This window comes from Physcomitrium patens, chromosome 15 (assembly GCF_059467195.1).
Source record: "Physcomitrium patens ecotype Gransden chromosome 15, ASM5946719v1, whole genome shotgun sequence".
NCBI lineage: Eukaryota > Viridiplantae > Streptophyta > Bryopsida > Funariales > Funariaceae > Physcomitrium > Physcomitrium patens.
The window spans coordinates 15,772,891-15,794,481 of record NC_143424.1 but is presented as its reverse complement, the minus strand read 5'-3'; the positions used below and the strand labels follow the sequence as shown (position 1 = coordinate 15,794,481).

At 33.7% G+C, this 21,591-nt stretch overlaps 2 protein-coding genes across 5 annotated transcripts; one reads left to right on the top strand and one right to left on the bottom strand.

The window, feature by feature from the left end:
- Nucleotides 1-628: 628 nt before the first annotated feature.
- On the bottom strand, nt 629-3,677 carry LOC112292010 (putative E3 ubiquitin-protein ligase LUL2). Its single transcript, XM_024540080.3, has 3 exons — nt 2,770-3,677; nt 1,833-2,358; nt 629-1,451 (listed from the first exon to the last, which is right to left on the bottom strand). Exons 1-3 carry the CDS (start codon nt 3,231-3,233, stop codon nt 1,197-1,199), a joined length of 1,245 nt encoding a protein of 414 aa, XP_024395848.1. The 5' UTR covers nt 3,234-3,677; the 3' UTR covers nt 629-1,196.
- Nucleotides 3,678-17,518: 13,841 nt separating this feature from the next.
- Nucleotides 17,519-21,209, top strand: LOC112292881 (protein-tyrosine-phosphatase IBR5). 4 transcript variants are annotated; one of them, XM_024541818.2, is made up of 6 exons: nt 17,519-17,658; nt 18,332-18,633; nt 19,195-19,294; nt 19,440-19,497; nt 20,101-20,207; nt 20,605-21,209. In XM_024541818.2, the coding sequence occupies exons 2-6, from the start codon at nt 18,400-18,402 to the stop codon at nt 20,892-20,894; spliced, it is 789 nt and encodes a 262-aa protein (XP_024397586.1). In that variant the 5' UTR covers nt 17,519-17,658; nt 18,332-18,399; the 3' UTR covers nt 20,895-21,209. The 4 variants fall into 4 exon arrangements, with proteins under 4 accessions (XP_024397586.1, XP_024397585.1, XP_024397587.1 ...); XM_024541817.2 differs by having other exon boundaries at nt 17,591-18,185; XM_024541819.3 differs by having other exon boundaries at nt 17,640-18,098.
- Nucleotides 21,210-21,591: the final 382 nt, after the last annotated feature.

The following is a 21,591-nucleotide window of genomic DNA, read 5'->3' as shown; positions in this document are numbered from 1 at the left end:
TCGTGCATGTTTAGCATGTATACAACAAGTAATACATAAAATTATTGATATAATTAAGTATAGAAACTTCTCTTCCACCTAAATATGAAAACATGATGGTATTGGAAGGGCAACATGTGTCATGAGTGTGCATTATGGAAATCTAGTACACACTATTAGGAGGTTTTTAATTTGCTTATCAGACAATGTACTGCAAGCTGACCAGTTGTGTTTATAATTCAGTGACATCTGACATAGTATCTGATTTTGTATCAAGAGTACACTTGTGAACCCTCTTTGCAATAGCTTGACATCTTCAAGTAAATGTAAAACATACAAGACTTATCAACATTGCAATCCTGGTTACTTAAGAAACTTCGGGTGTAGATAATCTGCATTACAACCCACATTATTTAATATATCTTCACTAGATCGATTGCAGTGTGTTGAGGATACAATGATGAAAAAATACACTGCACAGCCTTTAACTTCCGAACTGTCAGTTACGCTACATTGAGGCACTCCACACAGAGGCGTAAGTGAGAAACAAGAGACAATGTACCGAAGAATGTCGGAAAAGGAAGGAAATGCCACATGAATACAAACAATTTCTCCCTGAATAAACACTAAACCACGAAGAGATTGTGCGTTCAAGAGAAGATGTGTCGCATATACTGTCAATCATAGCAGTCATGGTGAAACTGTTTCCGGGTCGTCAGGGAGGCTTCATGCATCGCTTAAATGCACACGAACCAACCTTTCATGTTGAATTACAACGACCCTAATCATAAATTCAGAACTAGTGTAGCGTTGCAGTACAAATATCAAATAGAGCAGCTAAGAACAAATTAATTCTCAACCGTTGTACTTGCCCCAATCCAAAAGAAATTGTGCATAAGCACCTCAAATACTTAATTTATCTCTTCAAAGCACTAAGTTCATCAGGATACGGGGTATATTACAGAATATGTAACTTGAAACAGTAACTAGCAGGCACCCTTCACGAGGGACCATGATCTTTATCAAGACGTTTGATATCAAGAATCAATTAAAGAAAAAAAACGGTACCGCACCGGAACGCCTCCCAGCTTATGATATCTACCACCGGTTCAGAAATGGAAGGATGGGGTATCACCGTCCTTGCATGAGACACATCGCAAACATCACCCTTCCTACAAATCTGTATGATGGGCCAAAACTTTATCTTATTCTTGCACTCAGCTTTTACTTGTTCCATCCGAGGCCTGTACCAGTATCGACTTCGGATCGATATGCTCCACTTTGTCACAGTCGCCAATAAGGTCCTTTGCAGTTGCCGCACCCGATTGTGAACTACTAGATTCCGCAGCGCCACCGAGCTCAGAACCTCTCTTGGGCACTTTTATTTCTAACAATTTCTCCACTGGGGTACGACAAACGGGGCAGCGATTGGTTTGGAATCTCAATACCTTGGCGCATTCACTACACATACACTGTAAGCCATTCCCATCCCAATAACACACCCTTCATTAGTAGGATGCAGATAAGCCCCTGGAAACTTGTGGCATTGTCAATGTTGCAATCGTTGTTCAACTCAAGTATCAATATAATATAAATGGGACTTACACTCACTAAAAAAAGTAAGTAAAAGAAAATGAAGAAGAAGAAGACGAAGAAGAAGAATGTCAAGAAGGCTGCCACACGGAACAAGAAAAAGATGTGCCAGTATCGTTTTTTTTCTAAAATCGAGCAGAACTTTATGGAATTTTTCTTGTAATCAGATTGTTGGCGAGTAGAAACCTTCAAGAGTTACATTTCTTTCCCCGTTAGTTTAGGCAAATTAAGTAAATCCAAACAGGAACAAGCAGTCTCACCATGTGTCGACAAGGCAGAACAGTGGTATCCCGAGGTTCTGACATACACACGACGCATGCTTTCCCAGCAACAGTGCCATCAAAATTACCACCTATTCCACTGTTATCGATTCCATAGATTTCTTGTAGCTCATATCGGAGGCCAGAGATCCAAAGAATTTGCTTCACCACCCGCACCTGGTATGAATCATCGTCCTTCTTCTCAATAGTTGCTTGTGTGATCTGTGCGTGCACCCAGTCTGGTAGGGGAGCTCCAAGAGGCAATGATTCTCGCGGCGGCTCATCAGCTGGGGGCGACTTTGGCAATGTTTCCATTCGGATCACTAATGGAAATACGTAGTGTTCTCCTCCTTTCAACAATTCTTTTTCACCGAACTTAGAAAACTTGACGCCTGTTCCTGGAGCCTGCCTGAACTTTTGTCCCAGACCTTTCTCAAATTCAGATCGCAATGGTGTGTAGGCATCGGGCTTCACTGGTGATAGGCTGCAGTCTGCACCCTCTTCTGCAAGGAAAAAGATACATATGCTGCACAAAGCGTCACGTAAAAAAAATAAGCATGACGAATTAATGACATCTCGGGACCAGAATAAAACTAAGAATGTTTTTGAAGTAATATGTAGTCAATAACAACCAGATGCATGGACAGAAGGACTCAAAACCGAGATCATGACTTTAAGTGCCTTCAACTACCAATTCGTATGCGTTCTCCGCAACTTCCAATTTCACAAAATCATCCGCAATTCGAGTCCGGGAAAGCGTTTGATCGTGTGAAAAGGGCAGATAACTCAGAAAGCTCGTGTATTCCTATAGCCTGAGCAGATATTCACGAGCTTTTCGCAATCCAAGTAATTCTCTTCAGCCTCTAAGAGGAATTAGAACTGCGAATGCAAACTACCTCCCACCGTCCATCGAAAGTCAAGTTCTCAAGAAACTGACCTTCCAGCAGCAGTAGCATCAAAGGAGAAAGACACCAAATAAGAACCGCGATTTTCTTCGTCTTTCTCCAGCCGGAGTGTAGCCTTCTTCAAATTCACAGTATTCTGGATGGTACTAGCTCTCTGATGCTCTACAACTTCCAAGGGTCGTGGAGGCTGAGACACAGGGTGTGAAGGCATTCCACCTGGTTGACTATACAATTGCGGCGGAGGCAGATTTATCATGAATTGCCCATTGCTTTGGATAAAATTTTGTGAGTAAAATTGTGAAGGCGGTATCAGACCATTATAGTGATGATATGAATAGTAACGAACATTAGGTGGATACATTCCAGGACCTGGGGGCGGGGCATGCCCACCAGGGTACCTATGCGGAGCAGGATACATCCGAGGTGGAGGCGGATGGCCAGGGCTTTGGGACAAAATATGGCTGTTGCGCCGACCACTGCTTGACGAATTCCCCATAGCACGGCAGCCACCCCCACACCCCGAAATACAATTCTACTCGCTATGCAAGCTAACAATCCAACTCAATCCTTGGTCATTTCCTACACCCACACTTCCATTCCAACTTTTGGTCAATCCCAATTGCACTCCACTCTCCAAAACTAATCCCCTAATTACAAAAAAAAAAAAAAAAAAAAAAAAAAAAAACTGCTATAAGCCACAAAAGGTCAACATAACCTCACACGCCCTCGCCACTCCATCTAAACGCGGCTCCCACCCAATTCGCCACCCTAAAAACCCTAAGCAATCCCTGATTCACACTCCTGCGTCCCCCACCACTCTCGCTCAATTGATCTTCAATTGCCACGCTCCGTCCCCACGTCCGCAATTCTCAACCTCCCAAGGCCACACCAAACCCCAACTTCTGCACTACCAACAAACCCATCCAAACCCAACAGCGAAACTGCTCAATATTGTAAACCCACAACCTCCACCCGGGGTTTTCTACTGGGTAGCAATTGCCCCCAAGAATCCGACGCGCATCTGCACGCGACGGATCGAGCAATGACCTCGCAAGGAAGCAGGGCACGATCTGCCGCTGTGATTGAGTTCAAGACCAGTTTCCACACACTTCCCCGTGGGACCCGCGCTGGGTGGAGCATAAAAGAATCATTATGACGGAAGGATAACTTTTTATCCTGGCCCCGTTCGTAAAGACGCCGCTTTAGGAACCTCAACTCAACGACGTAGAAACGGCCGCTGCCCGAGATCGATCCCATGATGCATGCGCGCGGGGCGTGTTCACCTTGCCACGCTCGTTCAGGACGTGTACCACCGCCCATATATACGAATACGTATCGTAATTGATAGTCTTCGTCGTATATTATTCCCTCTAATCTTGTTTTATAAATAGATGTTGAACAATCAGTATTACACGGCATTGGATACTGGGAACGAGGGAGGTTATTTTATTCAACTGTTGGTCTTGTTCAAAAATATCTTACTCACATTTCAAAGGTCACTTTGAATGCTTTGATTTTTTTTCTCACTATATATAGACATCCTGTTTTCAATGAGTTGGGATGTAAAAGAATATGGGTAGTTGACATTTCGTGTGAGCCATTTGTAATTTATGTCTATTTTTTAAAAATATAAGTGAACAATGTATGAATAATTAGACAAACTGAGGCTAATTGTTTTAAAGCGTTGGCTGTAATTTAAACAAGTTTCTAGAAGGGTGTGTGAATGCACTGATTAATGAACAAAACACGAAGATATAAATAAGTTTCAGTAAATCATGTGTAACTCCTAAATTAATTTGAACCGATTTTTAAAATAACTTTGATAGCAAAACTTAATATTTTGAAAGTGAGCAATAATTTTCATTATTTTTATTATGTTTGTCAACTTTGGACTATGTGATTCTTATAAATTAGTAATTATACTTTCAAACTATATTGTTACTTAAAATATTTTTAAAACTAATTATAGACTTTTTAACTATTTCTTATTTCAATTGGAGTATATTTAAAAATAATAATATAGATATTATTTCATCTCATGCCCTACACATTACACAATATCCAATATTAGAACTAATAATAACTATGCATTAAATGATCTTATTAGTAATATCTAGTACTAAAAAAATCTTGCTCCAAAATTCAATTAAAAGAAATTGGTTGACAATCCCTATGCTAATGATTTTTGTACATAAAGATTAATTCAAATGCCTAAATAATTTACATGATTCCTTTGAAAAATTTGATACTTAGTATAATTCTTAATTTTTTATTATTTATTAAAATATTTAAAGTTACATAAAATAATCATGTAATCTATTCTTTATAAGCTATTAAAAAGAAATTTTTTTGTAATATATATATATATATATATATATATATATATATATATACTTAAAGTAATCTTCCTGACAATATTTAAAAATAGAGATTCAATCTATAATTACAAACACTAAGTATTTATTCTAAAGGTTTAAACTATTTGTAACAAAATCTTTTGATACTAATTACTATAGTTATTTCAAACAAAGTGGTTGTAGCAAATCATGTGGTTGATGCCTTAAAATCTTAGTTTTCTTATATAATAAAAATATAAAGAAGTAATTTTATATCCATTATTTATTTATTTTTGATCGCTAATAAAATATACACAAAAATTCTTTAATTTTACTAAAATCAATACATCAAATATATAAAAATTTAAAACATCAAAGTAATCAATTATATAACTATTACAAATTTATTTATTATTAGCTTCAATATATATAGGGAGTTGTGAAAGCCATACCCCAATTTTGGTAAAACCACACCACTCTTTCTATCTCATAATCTATTTTGCACATGTTCTTTATCTTCCAATAAAAATAAAAATACACAAATACACAAACAATCTATAAGTCACATAAAAATATTATTCATAAATTTAGTTATTTAAAAAATAAAAAATAATAATAAAGATAATATTTTCTTTAATTTACACTATTTTCAAAATTAAAATTTTATTTTCTAAATTTTCAATGATCAATTGTAAAATAAATTTCTCTCTAGTTAATTATAATTTGAAATTAGAAATTTTTATTTAGAAACTAATAAATCCTCATACTTTGAATACTTTAATTGTATTTAATTACTGTAACCACTCTTACACCATAGAAAATCTACTAAATCCTAATTAAGCCATACTACCATTCTCAAGCATGTGCATGGAGGCAGTGGTAGGGTAGAGATGGAAGTCGTGATAGTAGCTAGGAATAGAGTCGAAGACAAGGGACATGTATCAAGGACAAGAACATGATAAAGACAAATAAAAAAGTGAGACTTCTCTCATAGAAAGATGACAAAATAGAAATAACTTGATATATATATTAAAAAAGAAACTAGAATGGCTATTGTCAAAAGTCAAGAAAACTAGAGACCCTTCAAACTAGATTGGAAGCAAGAAAAGAATTGACAAGAGTGAAGAAGGCTTCATTCTTATCTCTATATATACTATCTAACTAGGGGCTACATGGCGACATTCTATAGGACCTCCAATATATGTTGACTTTGTAGGATACATGCCTTGACTTACAAGGCAAGTTTTTCTACGTGTGGGCCACATAGTTAGCTTGGTCTTCAAGCTAACAACATGTGTGGCACATGGCCAACTTGTTGACGACGTTTCTAATCCCAAAAAGTCAATTAAAGACACCTATAAAGTCAAAGCAGCGTCTATTAAGCTGCTATGAAGCTTCCATACCAAATACTATAGAATTAATTTACTTTTATCTACTTTTATTTACCTCTATCTATTTATACATGTAATTATTGGCTTACATGTATATGTCCGTGATATTACCCCCCCTTCTAGGGACGAGTTTCACGAGGAGCGGTAATCATATGTTGAGGAAAACTATGATGCGACAAATTGTATTTGCTACATATTCTGATCTTTGTTCTCTTCGAAGATGATTGATAGGGCCTCTTAATCATCATTAGTGTCCCATACCAAGGTGGGAAGACCACCCAGTTATTTGATCATTGTTAACGCCTTCATAACTTCCTTCGAATAAAATATTTGGAACACCATCAGAAGTTGTTCCTACCTCTAGTAAAATCACCAAACATCGGGAGTCCCCTCCAAGGTCGTGATACCAAATGAGTTGTATCTCGCCATCTATTCGAGGAAGAACATGTCATTCTTGAAGATCTTCATCTCGATTGTCTCATCTTGAAGGTTCTGACAATCGTAATGTATCGTCTGACAGATCAGCAAACAAAGGCTCTTGAGTCAAATTGGCTAGTTGTTGGTTCTCCATTTCCTAAGCATCACAACTACAAAGAAGCTACAAACAAGGATTGAAAGTAGAATGTTATCTTGCTTAGATCTTGTTTTTTTTATAAGGAAGGTTTTCATCTTGATTTTGATGGATGTCATTGATGAAAAGCCTCCACCGCCTTCGTTGCATTTGCAAGATTCTTTACTGGCTCCCATGTGTGTTCACTAATATCATATCAGCGCTAATGGACAAGATATTCTAATTTATTTCGGCATTGCCTTGAATCTAAGAGTTCTTCCACTTCAAAGTCTTCATTATTGTCTACTTCTATAGGAGAAGGTGGAGCTTGTCTTCTTCTTGGTATGTCCATTGTCTTGTATGGTTCAAGAAGAGATAGGTGAAATATTAGATGAATTTTTACTGACTTCGGTAAATATAAAGGATATGCAACTGCATTGATTTATATAGAAATAGAAAATGGTCGAAGCCTTCAATAGTCCAACTTGTCACAAGGATGAATGGTCTTGATATTACGACGAAGTAACCATACCTTATCACCCATGTAGAATGGTGGTTGTTCATTTCGACATACATCCGCATTGACATTTTGTTATTCTTGAGTTTCTTTTAACTGCGCCTTCATCGTTGCATGTAGCTCTGACAAATGAATTGCCAAATCTTTCGCAGTAGGATTATCAATTTTTGAAAAGTCAAAAGTATCAAGTCATGGATGATAACCATAATTAGCAAAGAAAGGTGTTTGTTTTGTAGAAGAATGAACCATATTATTGTAAGCAAACTTTGTCAATGGCAAAAGAGTTTTCCAATCATCTAGTTGGTAGTTAATGGTACATCTTAAATACTACTCCAAAACTTGATTAACACGCTCCGTTTGTCCATCAATTTGAGGATGGAATGTCAAAGATAGTTTTATATGCACTTTTAGAATCTTGAAAAGAGTCCGCCAAAATCTTGATACAAATTGAGTTCTCCTATGTAATATAATATCCTTGAATAATCCATAATAGAGATAGATATTGTCAAGAAAGAGCTTAGCTGTTTTTCCACATGTGATAGATTTTGTACATAGTAAAAAATGTGCCATCTTGGTAAAACGATCTACTATCATAAATATAGAGTCATAAGAACCTAAGATTAAAAGATCTGTGATGAAATCCATAGAAATAGAAGACCATGGTTGTTCTAGAATGGATAATGGTTGAAAAAATCCATAAGGTCGATGACGAGGAATTTTTGATCTTGAGCAAACATCACAAGATTGTACAAAATCTTTGACTGCTTTCTACATTTGTGGCCACCAAAAGTCTCTAGATATTAGTTCCAAAGTTTTATTATATCCAAAATGTCCTGCTTCTAGAAAGTCATGACGAGCTTGAAGAACATGTAATCGAGCTTCATCTTCTGGAACATATAGGCGTCCCTCAAAATATAGTAGATTCTTCTAGAATTCAAACTTGGAAGTATCATGAGACTTTGAAGGATTTTTTTTCATATCACGAATAAGAGGATCATAAGACATACTTGACTGAACTTGCTTAATAAAAGTTGAATCAACAGTTAATGTTGATTTCATTGCTCGAAGATAAAGATGCTTTGGCTTCAAGAGAATTATTCGTTGTTGATCAAAAGCAACATCTCCTTCCTTTGGTACAAGATAAGATTGTTTAGAAAGTGCATCTGACAAACCTTGTTATTTTCCTGGTCAATAAGTGATCTTGAATTCGAATCTTGACAAAGACATACTCCAATGGGCTTGGCGACGATTCAAAACACATGCTGACATAAAATATTCAAGATTCTTGTGATCCATATACACTGTGACTGAGCTAGAAGCACCTTCTAGATAATGGCACTATTCTTGAAATGAATCCACGATTGCAAGAAGTTCTTTGTTATAAATCTCGTAGTTGATCTTGGCTATTGAAAATTTTCTGGAATGAAAAGCTATTGGATGAAGTTTATCATCTATTTCGATTTATGAAAATACGACACCCAAAGCAAAATCTGATGCGTCTGTTTCCATAAAAAAATGGCTTAAAAAAATCAACGCAATACAAGATTGATGTAGAAATAAAGGTTGTTTTCAAAGCATCAAATATTACTTCTGCTTCTTGATTCCATTGAAGTTTGTCTTTGCAAGTCAAATATGTAAGTGGAGCTGCAACTTGAGAGAAGTCTTTGATGAAGATCCGATAGTAGTTGGCAAATCCCAAAAAACATTGGACATCTCTTACCATTTTTGGGATCTTTCAATCCATAATAGTTTGAACTTTCTTAGGATCCATCATAAGTCCATCATTTGAAATGATGTATCTTAAGAAGTTGACTTGAGTAGTATGAAATACACACTTTTCTATCTTGGCATAGAGTCCTGCATCTCTTAGTTTTTGTAATACTTGGCGAACATGAAGTTCATGTTCTTCAGGGTTCTAAGAATAGATTAAGATGTCGCTTAGGTAATAGATAACAAAATCATCTAAAAACTCTCGAAAGACATTGTTGTTTAGATGTTGGAATGCTATTGGTGCATTTGTAAGTCCAAAAGGCATAACTTTGTATTCAAAATGTCCATACTTTGTTCGAAACGCAGTCTTCCATTCATCTCTTTCTTTGATGCATACCAAATTGTCTGCTCCTCGTAGATCTATTTTTGTATAGAGCTTAGCTTGATTCAATTGATCAAGGAGTCCAGATATCAAAGGTAGTGAGTACTTATTTTTTTATAATGATTTTGTTGAATCCTCGATAATCAAGACACATTCGTAATAATCCATCTTTTTTTTTCACAAATAAAATTGGAGCTCCTGCTAGAGATTTGGAACGGCATATGAAATTCTTGGCCAAATTCTCTTCAATATACTCCTTGAGTTCAACCAACTCATTTTGAGATAAATTGTAGATTGGTCCAAATGGCAGTTGTGCTCCTTCTTAAAGGTCGATTGAGTAGTCATAGAAATGATGTTCTGAAAGAGTATCTGCATTCTTTTTCTCAAATACATCTTAAAAAACTTGATATTGGTTTGGAATGCCACTTCAAGTGTTTCCACCAATAGAAACAAGTGTGGCATAAATCACATAAGGTGATCCTTCTTTTGCAACATACAAGAAAGTACTTGCACCTACAAATATAGGTTTAATTATACTAGACTTATGAATTTCTACTTAATTAACTACACTCTTAGTTATATTTTTAAAAAAATCAAGACTACAAGAAGTTTAATCTATTTTAGGATTATATTTTTTTAGCCATGATAAACCTAAAATGATTGGATTAGAAGGAGATCTAATGATATTAAATATTATAAAGCTACTATGACCATTAGTTGTTATTTTTATAGGAAGGATTTCATGAGTAACATCTCTTGAAGACAACGGACGACCATCTATGACTTCTATATGAACAGGTTTAGTTTTTTTTACTAAAATTATGCTATATCTTTTAGCAAATTTTTCATCTAAGAAACATGCTGAGGCTCTTGAATCTAGCAAGGCAGAGGCTTTGAGATATTTAGGTCGTAGAATAACATTTATTGTAAAACATGGAGAGGGTTCTGAGGAGAGGATAAGACCTTCACTAGGCGTTGTACAAGGTTCCACCCGCACGGTCTCTATTGTAACTTGACAAATTCGTTTTCTGACATGCTATCTTCTTTGATCGTCGTATTCATCATTTTATGGTTGTGTTGCTTCTTTGGACAATGGTGAGCATTATGCTTAAGTTCTCTTTAATATAAGCACAATCCTTCTTGACGACGACAAGTCTTTTCTTGCTTAGTAAGAGGTTTGAAACGTACTACATCAATTTGCATATCCTCTACTTCTGAATGTATGTGTTGAAGAGGCGATTGTCATACTTCACAGCAAAGTCAATTGCTTGACTCAATGTTTGAAGATTAGGTAAGTTGAGCATTAATATTTTTACCTCATATTATAATCTGTAAAGAAATTGGCTAATAAATGCAGTATCATCCCACTTGATATCAGTTACAAGTTGTCAAAATTGTGAAGCATACAACGTTACTGATCGATTGCCTTGTCGTAAAATACAGATCTTATTGGTTGCAATACAAATTTCATCATGTTTTCCATATATAGATCAAAACTCTGTCAGAAAAGCCTCTAGATTATCTAATATTAGATCTCGTCGTTCAAGAAAAGATGAAAACCATGATAATACTGAACCTAAAAGAAGTGTATCAATGAATCTAACTTGCGATCTTGGAATTGGATAGCTTTGGGGTTGAAGTTCAATCACAAGTTGCACTTAATTGATAAATCCTTGAAACTTGGATCTAATGCTATCAAACTTCTCGGATAGAGCAATTCTTGGTTCTCTAATACTGGAAGGGCGTTCCTCCATAGGAGAAGGGACATGTTTTGGTGCAGATGTTGAAGCAGCTCCAATCATTTCTATATCTTCACTTCCTGCCAATTTTATTGCTCCTTTTGGTTGTAAATTGAGTTGATGTATCGTAAGCATTAATTCCCTCAATTGCTCTAGCATTTATGCCATTGCACTCTTCATTCCAGCAAGTTCTGCCATGATAACACTTAGAAAAGAGAAGATGTCTAATATCGCTCAAGACAAATAGAAGCGAGGACTTGAGAACAAAGAAAATACTAAGGACAATATCAGTTTAGAAGAGGATAATCCGCAACTTCTAATATGCTTGTGTCTTATCAAGAAAAAGAGGTAATCCACTCTTAATCAAGATTAGACAAAGCTTTGATATTGAAGGTGTAATTTTGTCAATTTGTCAAGGACAAGAACATGATAAAGACAAATAAACAAGTAAGACTTCTCTCATAGAAAGATGACAAAATAGAAATAATTTAATATATATATTAAGAAAGAAATTGGAATGGCTATTGCCAAAAGCCAAGAAAACTAGAGACCCTTGAAACTAGACTGTAAGCAAGAAAGGAATTGACAAAAGTGAAGAAGGCTTCATTCTTGTCTCTATATATACTATCTAACTAGGAGCTATGTGGCAACGTTCTTTAGGACCTCCAATATGTATTGACTTTGTAGGACACATGTCTTGACTTACAAGGTAAATTTTTCTACGTGTGGACCACATAGTTAGCTTGATCTTCAAGTTAACAATATGTGTGGCACATGGCCAACTTGTTGACAACGTTTCTAATCCCAAAAAGTCAATTAAATACACCTATAAAGTCAAAGTAGCATCTATGAAGCTTCTAAGAAGCTTTCATACCAAATACTGTAGAATTAACTTACTTTTATCTATTTTTATTTACTTCTACCTATTTATACATGTAATTATTAGCTTATATGCATATGTTCGTGGCAACATGTAGAAAATGAATCATGAGGTACAAAAAGAAATATGGTTTTAACATCTCTCTCATTATAGATATATATATATATATATATATATATATATATATATATAGGTGTGTGTGTGTCTGTGTATGTATATGTATAATTCCATTTTCAATTGTATAATCAAATTTGATTTCCTAATACTAAATTTTTATTTATTTACTTTTTCAATAATATAATTTTTTCAATAAGGTATAAAGTATAATTATTAAGTTTTTTTCTTTAACAAATTTCTAAGATTATATGTAATAATAGATTAAAAAAATATCACGATTTACTTGAAGAAAATTGACATAAAATAATATTATATGCTAATTAAAAAATTCATGTATTTTTATAAATAAACAACTTTTGCATCAACAAAGAATTAAATTGAGTTATATATAAATAATAAGTATTCAATTTAATTCTTTGTTGATGCAAAAGTTGTTTATTTATAAAAATACATGAATTTTTTAATTAGCATATAATATTATTTTATGTCAATTTTCTTCAAGTAAATCGTGATATTTTTTTAAAACGTGTCTTAATATCCAATAGATTTATATTAAAACAAAATTGTAGCTAATTCTTATAATAAAATATTTTAACATACAGAAGAACAAACCTTCAACAAATTATATATTATAAGAGTAATAATTAAATTAAAAAATTAAATTCCTATGCTTCCAAAAAATATAATCGCTTTAATCTATATTTATAAATAAATCTTATAATATTAAAAAAGCTTCTTTATCTTTATTGATCTTTAAAAAAAATATCTTTAATCTTACTAATATAACTTAAAATAAACATACTTTGTAAAAAAATCTTTTCAATATCATATACATATTTTTTTATCTTCTATATATAATATCTTTCCTAAAAAAGTTATGTGTATTAACCAATTTATCTAATATATTCAAAATCATAGAAGTTCAAGAGTTTTTAAATTTTAAAAAGATTGAATAATGTCAAAAGAAATATCTAATGTTTTATTTATTATGATTACATCAAACTATTAAAATTATTTAACACTATTTCTAATGCTTTAAATTTATCTATTCATGACTTTAATAAATATTTTAAAAATTAATTTTATAAATATTATATTTTTTATTTAAAATATATGTAATACATATCGAAGTATTATAGTGTTTTAATATTATGGTGTTTAAACACTCTCATAAAATATTCACATAATGCATTTTGATTTTTAAAGATTTTTTTATGATTATTTTTAATTATAAGATATTAAATATTGCAATATTAGAAGGTAGAAAACACATATTTTTAGTGATAAGTTGATAGTATCTAGCCTCATGGTGTCTATTATGATTAAACATTGTTATGTTTAAAGAGGATTTTATTAAAAGTTAAAGTTTCATTTCATAATTTTCTTTTTTCTTGTTACATCAATATTTTGTAATATGTTTTGAATAATTACTGTAAAAATTATGTTTTTATTTTTTTAGTGATTTCTTTGAGCATTAGTAATTTTAACCAAGTTGCATCATTTTGCATTAGATCATCTTATTTTTTTGGTTTTGAGTATTAAATATTTTTATTGGAGAAATATGATGTGTGTGTGTGTGTGTGTGTATATATATATATATATATATATGTGTGTGTGTGTCCTTTTAGATAGTTAAGAAAAATATTTAAAATATATATTTTTCACATTTTCTATTATATTTTATATTTTTATATTAATTTTTTTTTCAGAAATGTTTTAATAATATAGAAGTTTTAGAAGAAAAAAACTGAGTTTGGAACTATGTGAATCTTTTTACTATTACTGATAAGATATTTATAATTCAAAAAGTTCAATCAATTGTATCTATTATAAAAAAATATTAATTTATATTTTTTTTAAATACAAAACGTAGTTAGAACTATCATTTTACATTAAATTAAATTTTCGTTCAAAATATGTCTAAAGTGTTAAGAGACAAATAGTTTTTATTTTTAAATTTCATGAAATATTGCTTTAGTCATAATTTTTTACAAATACTAAAACTGGTACATGCAAGTAAATTTAATTATGATAAGAACACCATGATGTTTAAAGATATCAAATCAAAGGTGGTAATTTTTTGTTTTTTAATGAAAAATATTAATTAAGAATCAAAGTAGTCTAATTGCTACATAATCAAAGAATAAAATTTTCAATTAATGTTAAATAAATGTATATATGTAACAAAAAATTTACAAATGCATAGACAAAAAATAAATGAATAATTAAATAAATAAATATCAATAAGTACAAGAATAAATTATCAAATTACAAACAACATTAAAATGCAAGATAAAAAAAAACTATACAATATTTGGATTGTTCCAAAACATCTTTTAGTAATACCAAACTATGTTTCTGTTATGACTTCTTGTTTATACTATTTCAACTAGGTTCGAAAGGTAATTTATAAAAAATGTCAAACATTATACAATACTTTAAAAGTCTTAAGATTTTTTTATAGAATTTTTCAAAAGGATACAAAGCTATAGATGTGGAGAGCTATTAAAGCTCTTTAAGTATTAAATAATATTTTCAATAGTTCTTACAAATTTCTATAGAAAAGACTTCAAATATATAATAAATTTAATCCTACTTTAAAAAAAATTAAATACATTTGAGGTCATTATTTATTTAATTATCATGATAAAACTCAGATTTTAGTATTTAAATGTATTAAATTTCTTAGCATGCTGTTTATAAAAATGTTATACATATATAAATATAAATATATATTTTATTACATATCTTATATATATATATATATATATATATATATATTTATATACATATATTTAATCCATAAGGATGCAACACATTTAGTAAAAAATCGATCTAACTTATCAAATTCATCCCTCTATAATCATTAATTTATGAATCACAATTTACAACATAAATCCATATAATTGTTTTTAGAATCCAATATTTTAATGCATGACTTAGAGATAAGAAATCAGACAATGAAGCCTTGTTTTACATAAAAATAATTATAATATCTGTTATTGAATACAAAGAAGCTAGAGAGCCTTGAATCAATATTAAAATTTAAAATATGTATAGATGAAACTATAAACCACTTTAGTCCTACATCCATATTCATTGGGTAACAAGAATGTTATGTAGAAGATACTTAAAGGTTTTGAGGTTTGCAAAATAAACACTTAAGTTATAAACACTTTCAAGGTTTTTGCTTTTAATTTTTTTAAAAATATACTAAAAATGAATTAATATAAATATAGAAAATATATTAATTTAATAGACAATTAAATAATAATAAAATAAATAAAAATATTTATTAGATATTTATATATAATATTATTTACTTATATTTACATCCATTTATTTAATTTGTACATATAATTATAGCAATTTCATTGTAAAAATAAAGCATATTTTATTTTAAAAATAAATTTAGCTATTACATTACATTATTAACTAAAATAATATTTAATATTAAAACTATATATACTTCTATTATTTATCAAAAATATTCTACTATGAATCTATTTTTATAAATTTATTATTAAATTTAGAGATATAATATTTAAAACTCATATAAATAATTCATAATATATATATATATATATATATATATGCATATTTAAATGGATTTTTTATATCTAAATATATAATAATATGAAATTTTATGTTATCGAATTTGCAAATAATTCTATATAATAAAAAAATGATTCAATCCAGTACTAAATTATAGTATATAAAAGCCACTTTTTTATACAAAATAAAAATTGAACTAAAAATTATTCAAGTACATTTTTAAGTTTTACAAGGTGGATATTTAATAACTTCAATTAATAGATAAAATTAATTTTATAAAGCTGAAAAGATATTTAATAACTTCAATTAATAAATTAAATTAATTTTATAAAGCTGAAAAGATATTTAATTTTATATATGAAACAAATTAAGATTAATCATATATATATATATATATAACAGACATTTAAATAACAAAAAAAAAAGAAAAAAAAAATGTGTCTTATTGTTGTAGGACATAAGATATGATTGAGAGTATTTATAAAATATGATTTGAGTTGTAAGTATTTTGGTTATATTTAAAAATCAAACTATGATCTAATAAACTTAAATTTTAAGAAATAAATATAAATCGGATGCCTTTGAGTAGAATAGTTACAAATGTGCCTTTTATCTGTAAAAAGGTTAAAATAAAAATTTGCATCTATAATTTTTTTTTATGCAATAATTTTTTTCAATAATATGTTTTAATGATCAACAATTGTAAATATGGTGGTTGAGAGTTACCTGTTTATTCAATTACAATATCTAATCTGTTCTACCATCTAACGCCAAAGTTAAATGAACTTAATGAAGGAGACCTTGTACAGAAATTCCCTGCCAATAGATAAATGCATTTACTGAAAGGAAAGTATGTTAAAAACATAGTTTTGCTAGTGTTAAGATTATAGAATGCCTCTGGGAAGAATAAACCAAAACATAACTTTTTTGTGGTTCATGTTGCAGCAAAGAATATCTTCACATGTTGCAGCAAAGAATATCTTCACATGTTGCAAAGAATCCAGAAAGCAAGATGAATGTCCTCACTTGGGAACTAAATCAGATCTGACACTATATCCAAAACAGGAAAGTCCAAAAAAGTACGTTTTTTTCCATCGAATCAGTAAAATAAGTAGTTTATTTAGAATAATTAACTAATCTGAACTGGAATTCCACATTTCCTTCGTTGGATATGTGCATGGAAAGTCCATCAGAGGCCAGAAGCTGCTCAGTAGGCGTGTTTCTGCGAAGAGGAATATAATAAAAACCAAAGAATGAAAGGCGCTCGTTACAAGGGGAACGTCCACTTTCCCAACCCAGTGCCACGCTGGCACAGATAGAATCCGACGTGGCACACATGGGGTTAATGAGTGTGATTGCTCGGGAACGAAAGAGTGCGTGACCTGGCACGTTCCTGGGTGGAGGCTGCCCGAGCCAGCGGGCAGAGGAGAAGTCAACTTAGGGCACAAGGCTCCGTCACCTCCGACGACGAAAAACGTCACGCGACGTCTGCCGAAAGCCGTCCCGACGTTAGCGAGAACATCGTCGCGCGGGGGGGCGAACTCTTTCCGTCCGTTGGACTCTGAGCCGCACGAGCCACATCCGTCGGATGGTCGTCCCGAATTGGTAGAGCATTTCTGTCTCTCCCCGCGCAGCAAGACCTCGGAAGGACTCCCCTGCGCGTTCAAACGGGGAGCGTGTCCATCCAGGCCGGCATCGTCTTCTCCTTTTGCCTTTCCCCAAGTCCACAGTGCGCGGAATGGAGGTTTTTCAGGCACCCTCGATATTGTGTTAGGGTTTCTGTGAATTGTATCCTGCTGTGTGGTGTGGTGTGGCGTTGGTGTGGAGGGATGATCCGGAGCCATCGGAATTTATCAACTCAGATTGGCTGTGAAGCTAGGCTTTGGATGTTGTGGGGATAGTTGGAATTTTTGCAGACCGTGGAGGTTGATGAGTTTTCGGAATTGATTTGTGGTTTGTAGCAATCCGTGTCTACGTTTGCGCAAGTTTTTGAGGTTAGGTTCGTCCAGGGAGTGGTATTTGTACGTGTTGATATTTGTGTTATATTTTGTTTTTGGTTTTGTTTTTGTGAAGGGGAAGGGGAGAGGTTAGGGTATGTTAGGGTGGTGGGGGTGTTGTGGGTTTGTGCTGTTTTAGGGGTTGTTTATTTGGTGATTTTCTGGCGGATGTAATCCGGATCGCATGGTGAGTAAGCGGGGCGGAGTAGGAAGTGATCGGGACAGTGAGTTTTGAGCGTTTGCAATTGGGTGGTTTGGAGCCAGAGGACTGGATGTAAGTGATCGAGGAGTGTCAGTGTCTTGCGCGTGGAATTGGTACTGTAGAGTAGATTGTATTCTTTTCTTCCTCATTTCTTGAAAATTTTTTTTTGATTTGTTCTACTTTTAATCTAATACATGAAGGTGATGTATCATTCGCAGGAGCTGATCCGGAAGGGAAGTGTCCATCGGCATTATAGAAACAATTGAGATACTCTGAGATTAGTAAGATGCGGAAACGTGAAAGGGAGAATCCGTGTTTTGTATGTGGGCATTACCACAAGTTCGAAGACGGAGAAGTGTGTGGTATCTGTGGCCATCGCCTGCAAGAGGCCACAGAGAAAGGCCCTCAGCAAAGTGCATTTTCCACTGAAATTCTACCACAGTTTTTGTATCTGGGTAGCTACGACAATGCATCGCGTGCAGAACTCTTGAAAGCTCAAAATATCACTCGGATCCTCAATGTACGTGCCCCTCTTCATTTCATCTTTGCAACCGTTGATTCTCAAAAATCGATATCCCCTCGTAGAATAGTATTACCATCCCATGGGATGTTGACGGTTTTTTGCTAACATTTTTTTTTTTTCACTTTCAATATTTTAGAAAGAAATTACTGAATAAGAGGGGTTTTATGAGAAGTATGTTCTGTCTAATTGCTTGAGCACCACTAAAACATTTCTCGCTTGTATCTACAGGCTTGATAATAATGCTTTTATGCCGCTTATCAGTATGAATAATTTGTCTCTCAGTTAGAGTACTCGTACACAGTATCATTAACATGAATTCGATTGTACTCGTGCTTTTTGGGCTGTAATCCAAAGACTGACCAGGGGTTTAATATTCACCACTGAATCGGTTTAGTCTCCTTAGACTGGGCGATTTCAACAAGATACACACTTTGAGCTTGTTGCGTCATCTTCACAGCGAGCCTTCCATCTGATTATCTGTGATGTCTCATTACATGCGCTGTCCAACGAACATGGATGTACAGCACTTGTTTAAATTACCCAATTTGCTTCTTGCAGACTGTTCCAACATGCCAGAATCTTTACAAGAACTCTTTTACGTATCACTCTCTCAAGGAAGAAAAGACCATACCATTTGCGGAATGTTTAGAATTTATTGGTAAGCATCAGAATTCTATTTCAACCAGGAGAGCTGCCGAACTTAGGACTATGTGTCTGGGAAGCCTTTATGGTGCTGCGTATTAAGGTTTGAATTAGCATGCCAATTTCTCACAATGTCGTACCATATGTTCTGCTCATTACAGAACAAGCTAGGGTGGACAAAGCTCGAGTGTTGGTGCATTGCATGTCAGGTCAAAACAGGTACGGTTTTTTGTCTTGCGCTTTTCAGAATAATTGAGGGTTTACAGTTTGCTGTGGATTGCATTTGAAGAGGTAATAAAAGATGCTTTAACCATAGCGTTTTAGCATCGGCCAATTCCCAGCGCTCATTTCTAGGTTTTTTAGCCTACCAATCTACTTCTGATTTTCATTGTGAAAACTATTGAGTTGAGGAAGAAGACGCTAATTATTCACGAATACAAAATAAGGTGGTTCAGTTGACTTGAGTGTCAACTTACCTTATTATCAACTTACCTTAAGTGTCCTTCAAGAGAGGCATCGGAACGTTGATACGTTAAGTGGAACATGTTGAAGTTACCTCCATGAACAAACAGATACGATAGTTTTCGTGTACATTGTGTTGGTGGTGTGGAAATGCAAGGACACCGGATGAATTTATGGGAATACGTGTGTTTATTTTTATTTATGAACAAAAACATAAAAATAACTTCAATGTAATATGTCACGTTCCTGCATCATTTATACTGGAGTTTAACATGAATATTTTAAGTCTAGTTCTACGAGTTGCATTTAGGATACTCATCGGCTTTGAAAAACGTACTAACTGCAATAATAATCTCACAGATCTCCTGCTGTAGTTATCGCTTATCTGATGAAACACAAACAATGGAGATTGCCTCAAGCATATCAGTGGGTGAAGGATCGAAGACCGTCTATAAACCTTAGTGAAGGTATGTTGCTATAATCCAGCTTAGGCGGACTCTATTCTTGTTTTTAAGTTTCTCGTCAAAAAGATAAAGCTGGGTATCTCTATTTGGGTACTTGTTCCTCAAGTTGAAGCGAGCGAATAAACTGACAGTGGTTATGGGAGATAGGAATTTTATCTGCATCCCACTTTGTTAACCTGATATGTTGCTGTGCTGCTTGTGGCCTTTAATGCATTAAGGGTATTCCGTTGGTCCATTTGTCTTTACTAAAAGACCTAATGGATTTCCAAGGATAGTATGTAATATGGTTCAGTCAGCTAAGTTACGAAACCAGAGTTTCATCGCGACACCTCCATTATCGGTACCGCCGTCGGTAAAGTGATCTTTTCCAAACTGATCAGGTTGTGAATGCTTTGTGCAGCTGTGGCGCAACAACTTCAACAATTTGAGATTGAAGTATTTGGGAATAATGTGCCGACCACTCCAATATACAATACACCCGCTGGCGTCACTTTTGGGTTTGGTTACCCAACACCTGTACCAGAACCAATTGTTCCAACTTTTACACCGCAACCAATGGCCAATCCGCTTGGTCAGGCACCAGTGTTTGGTTCCGTCGGCGTGCCCATAATGCCGAGTTCTAATTTTGTGTTCGGAGCAGTCAGACATGAACCAAGAGCGGCAATGGATCAGAGTATGGATGGCTCTTGACGCTATTTTTGCTCGCACACTTGAACGGCCCTTGCCTCGTATAGATTGTATAATTTGAAATAGCACTCATTTGTCTCTGTGCAATTTGTCTCTGTGCACCTCAAAGATTGCATCTTCTTTTTCTTCTCCTCTTCTGAATGAGATTGGCAGGTACCTGATACGTGGTGGATACGATATTATGCTCGAGCCTTGTCTCTTCTCAAGGCACTAGTACAATTGTCTTTCGAAACTGAGAATTCGTGTAACACACTTTCACTTGACTCGAGGAAATGTTACGACGTCTTCTGTTGTATTATGCGAAGAAATTTGTGGTTATATGCCAGTTTCATCTGCTGTCTCTTTTGGAATTGTTGATTTTCTCACTTACTCTCTCCCTAATGTTGTGCGACCCAGTGCAGGCTATGCAGTGACTAGATGATGTATATTAGGTTTGCTCTGTGACTTCTTGCGTGACCAGGGACTTAAAAGGTAGTCTGAGCCATTGTATTTGTGCGGGTGGCACTTTCCCAACCTTACTGAATGACTTGCTGTGCATTAGAATGACACCTAGAGAGCACGCTTTGGCAATGACATGAGAGATGAAAAAGCTTCCTTGTTTCGCCAGAACTGACTTCCCTCAAAAAGACATCCACACTGTTCAACCCCGGCGTGTGCACTCAATGGACTTCATTATTGGAACGGTAGGGGATTATTTCGA

What these genes read in the sequence shown, in the direction of transcription:
- LOC112292881 (XM_024541818.2), top strand. Translation starts at nt 18,400, where the DNA reads ATGCGGAAACGTGAAAGGGAGAATCCGTGTTTTGTATGTGGGCATTAC. An exon ending in GGAATGTTTAGAATTTATTG is followed by an intron (nt 19,295 to 19,439) that starts GTAAGCATCAGA and finishes TGCTCATTACAG; the next exon opens with AACAAGCTAGGGTGGACAAA. An exon ending in TGCATGTCAGGTCAAAACAG is followed by an intron (nt 19,498 to 20,100) that starts GTACGGTTTTTT and finishes ATAATCTCACAG; the next exon opens with ATCTCCTGCTGTAGTTATCG.
- LOC112292010 (XM_024540080.3), bottom strand. Translation starts at nt 3,233, where the DNA reads ATGGGGAATTCGTCAAGCAGTGGTCGGCGCAACAGCCATATTTTGTCC. An exon ending in GATGCTACTGCTGCTGGAAG is followed by an intron (nt 2,359 to 2,769) that starts GTCAGTTTCTTG and finishes CGCTTTGTGCAG; the next exon opens with CATATGTATCTTTTTCCTTG. An exon ending in TTCTGCCTTGTCGACACATG is followed by an intron (nt 1,452 to 1,832) that starts GTGAGACTGCTT and finishes AATGGCTTACAG; the next exon opens with TGTATGTGTAGTGAATGCGC.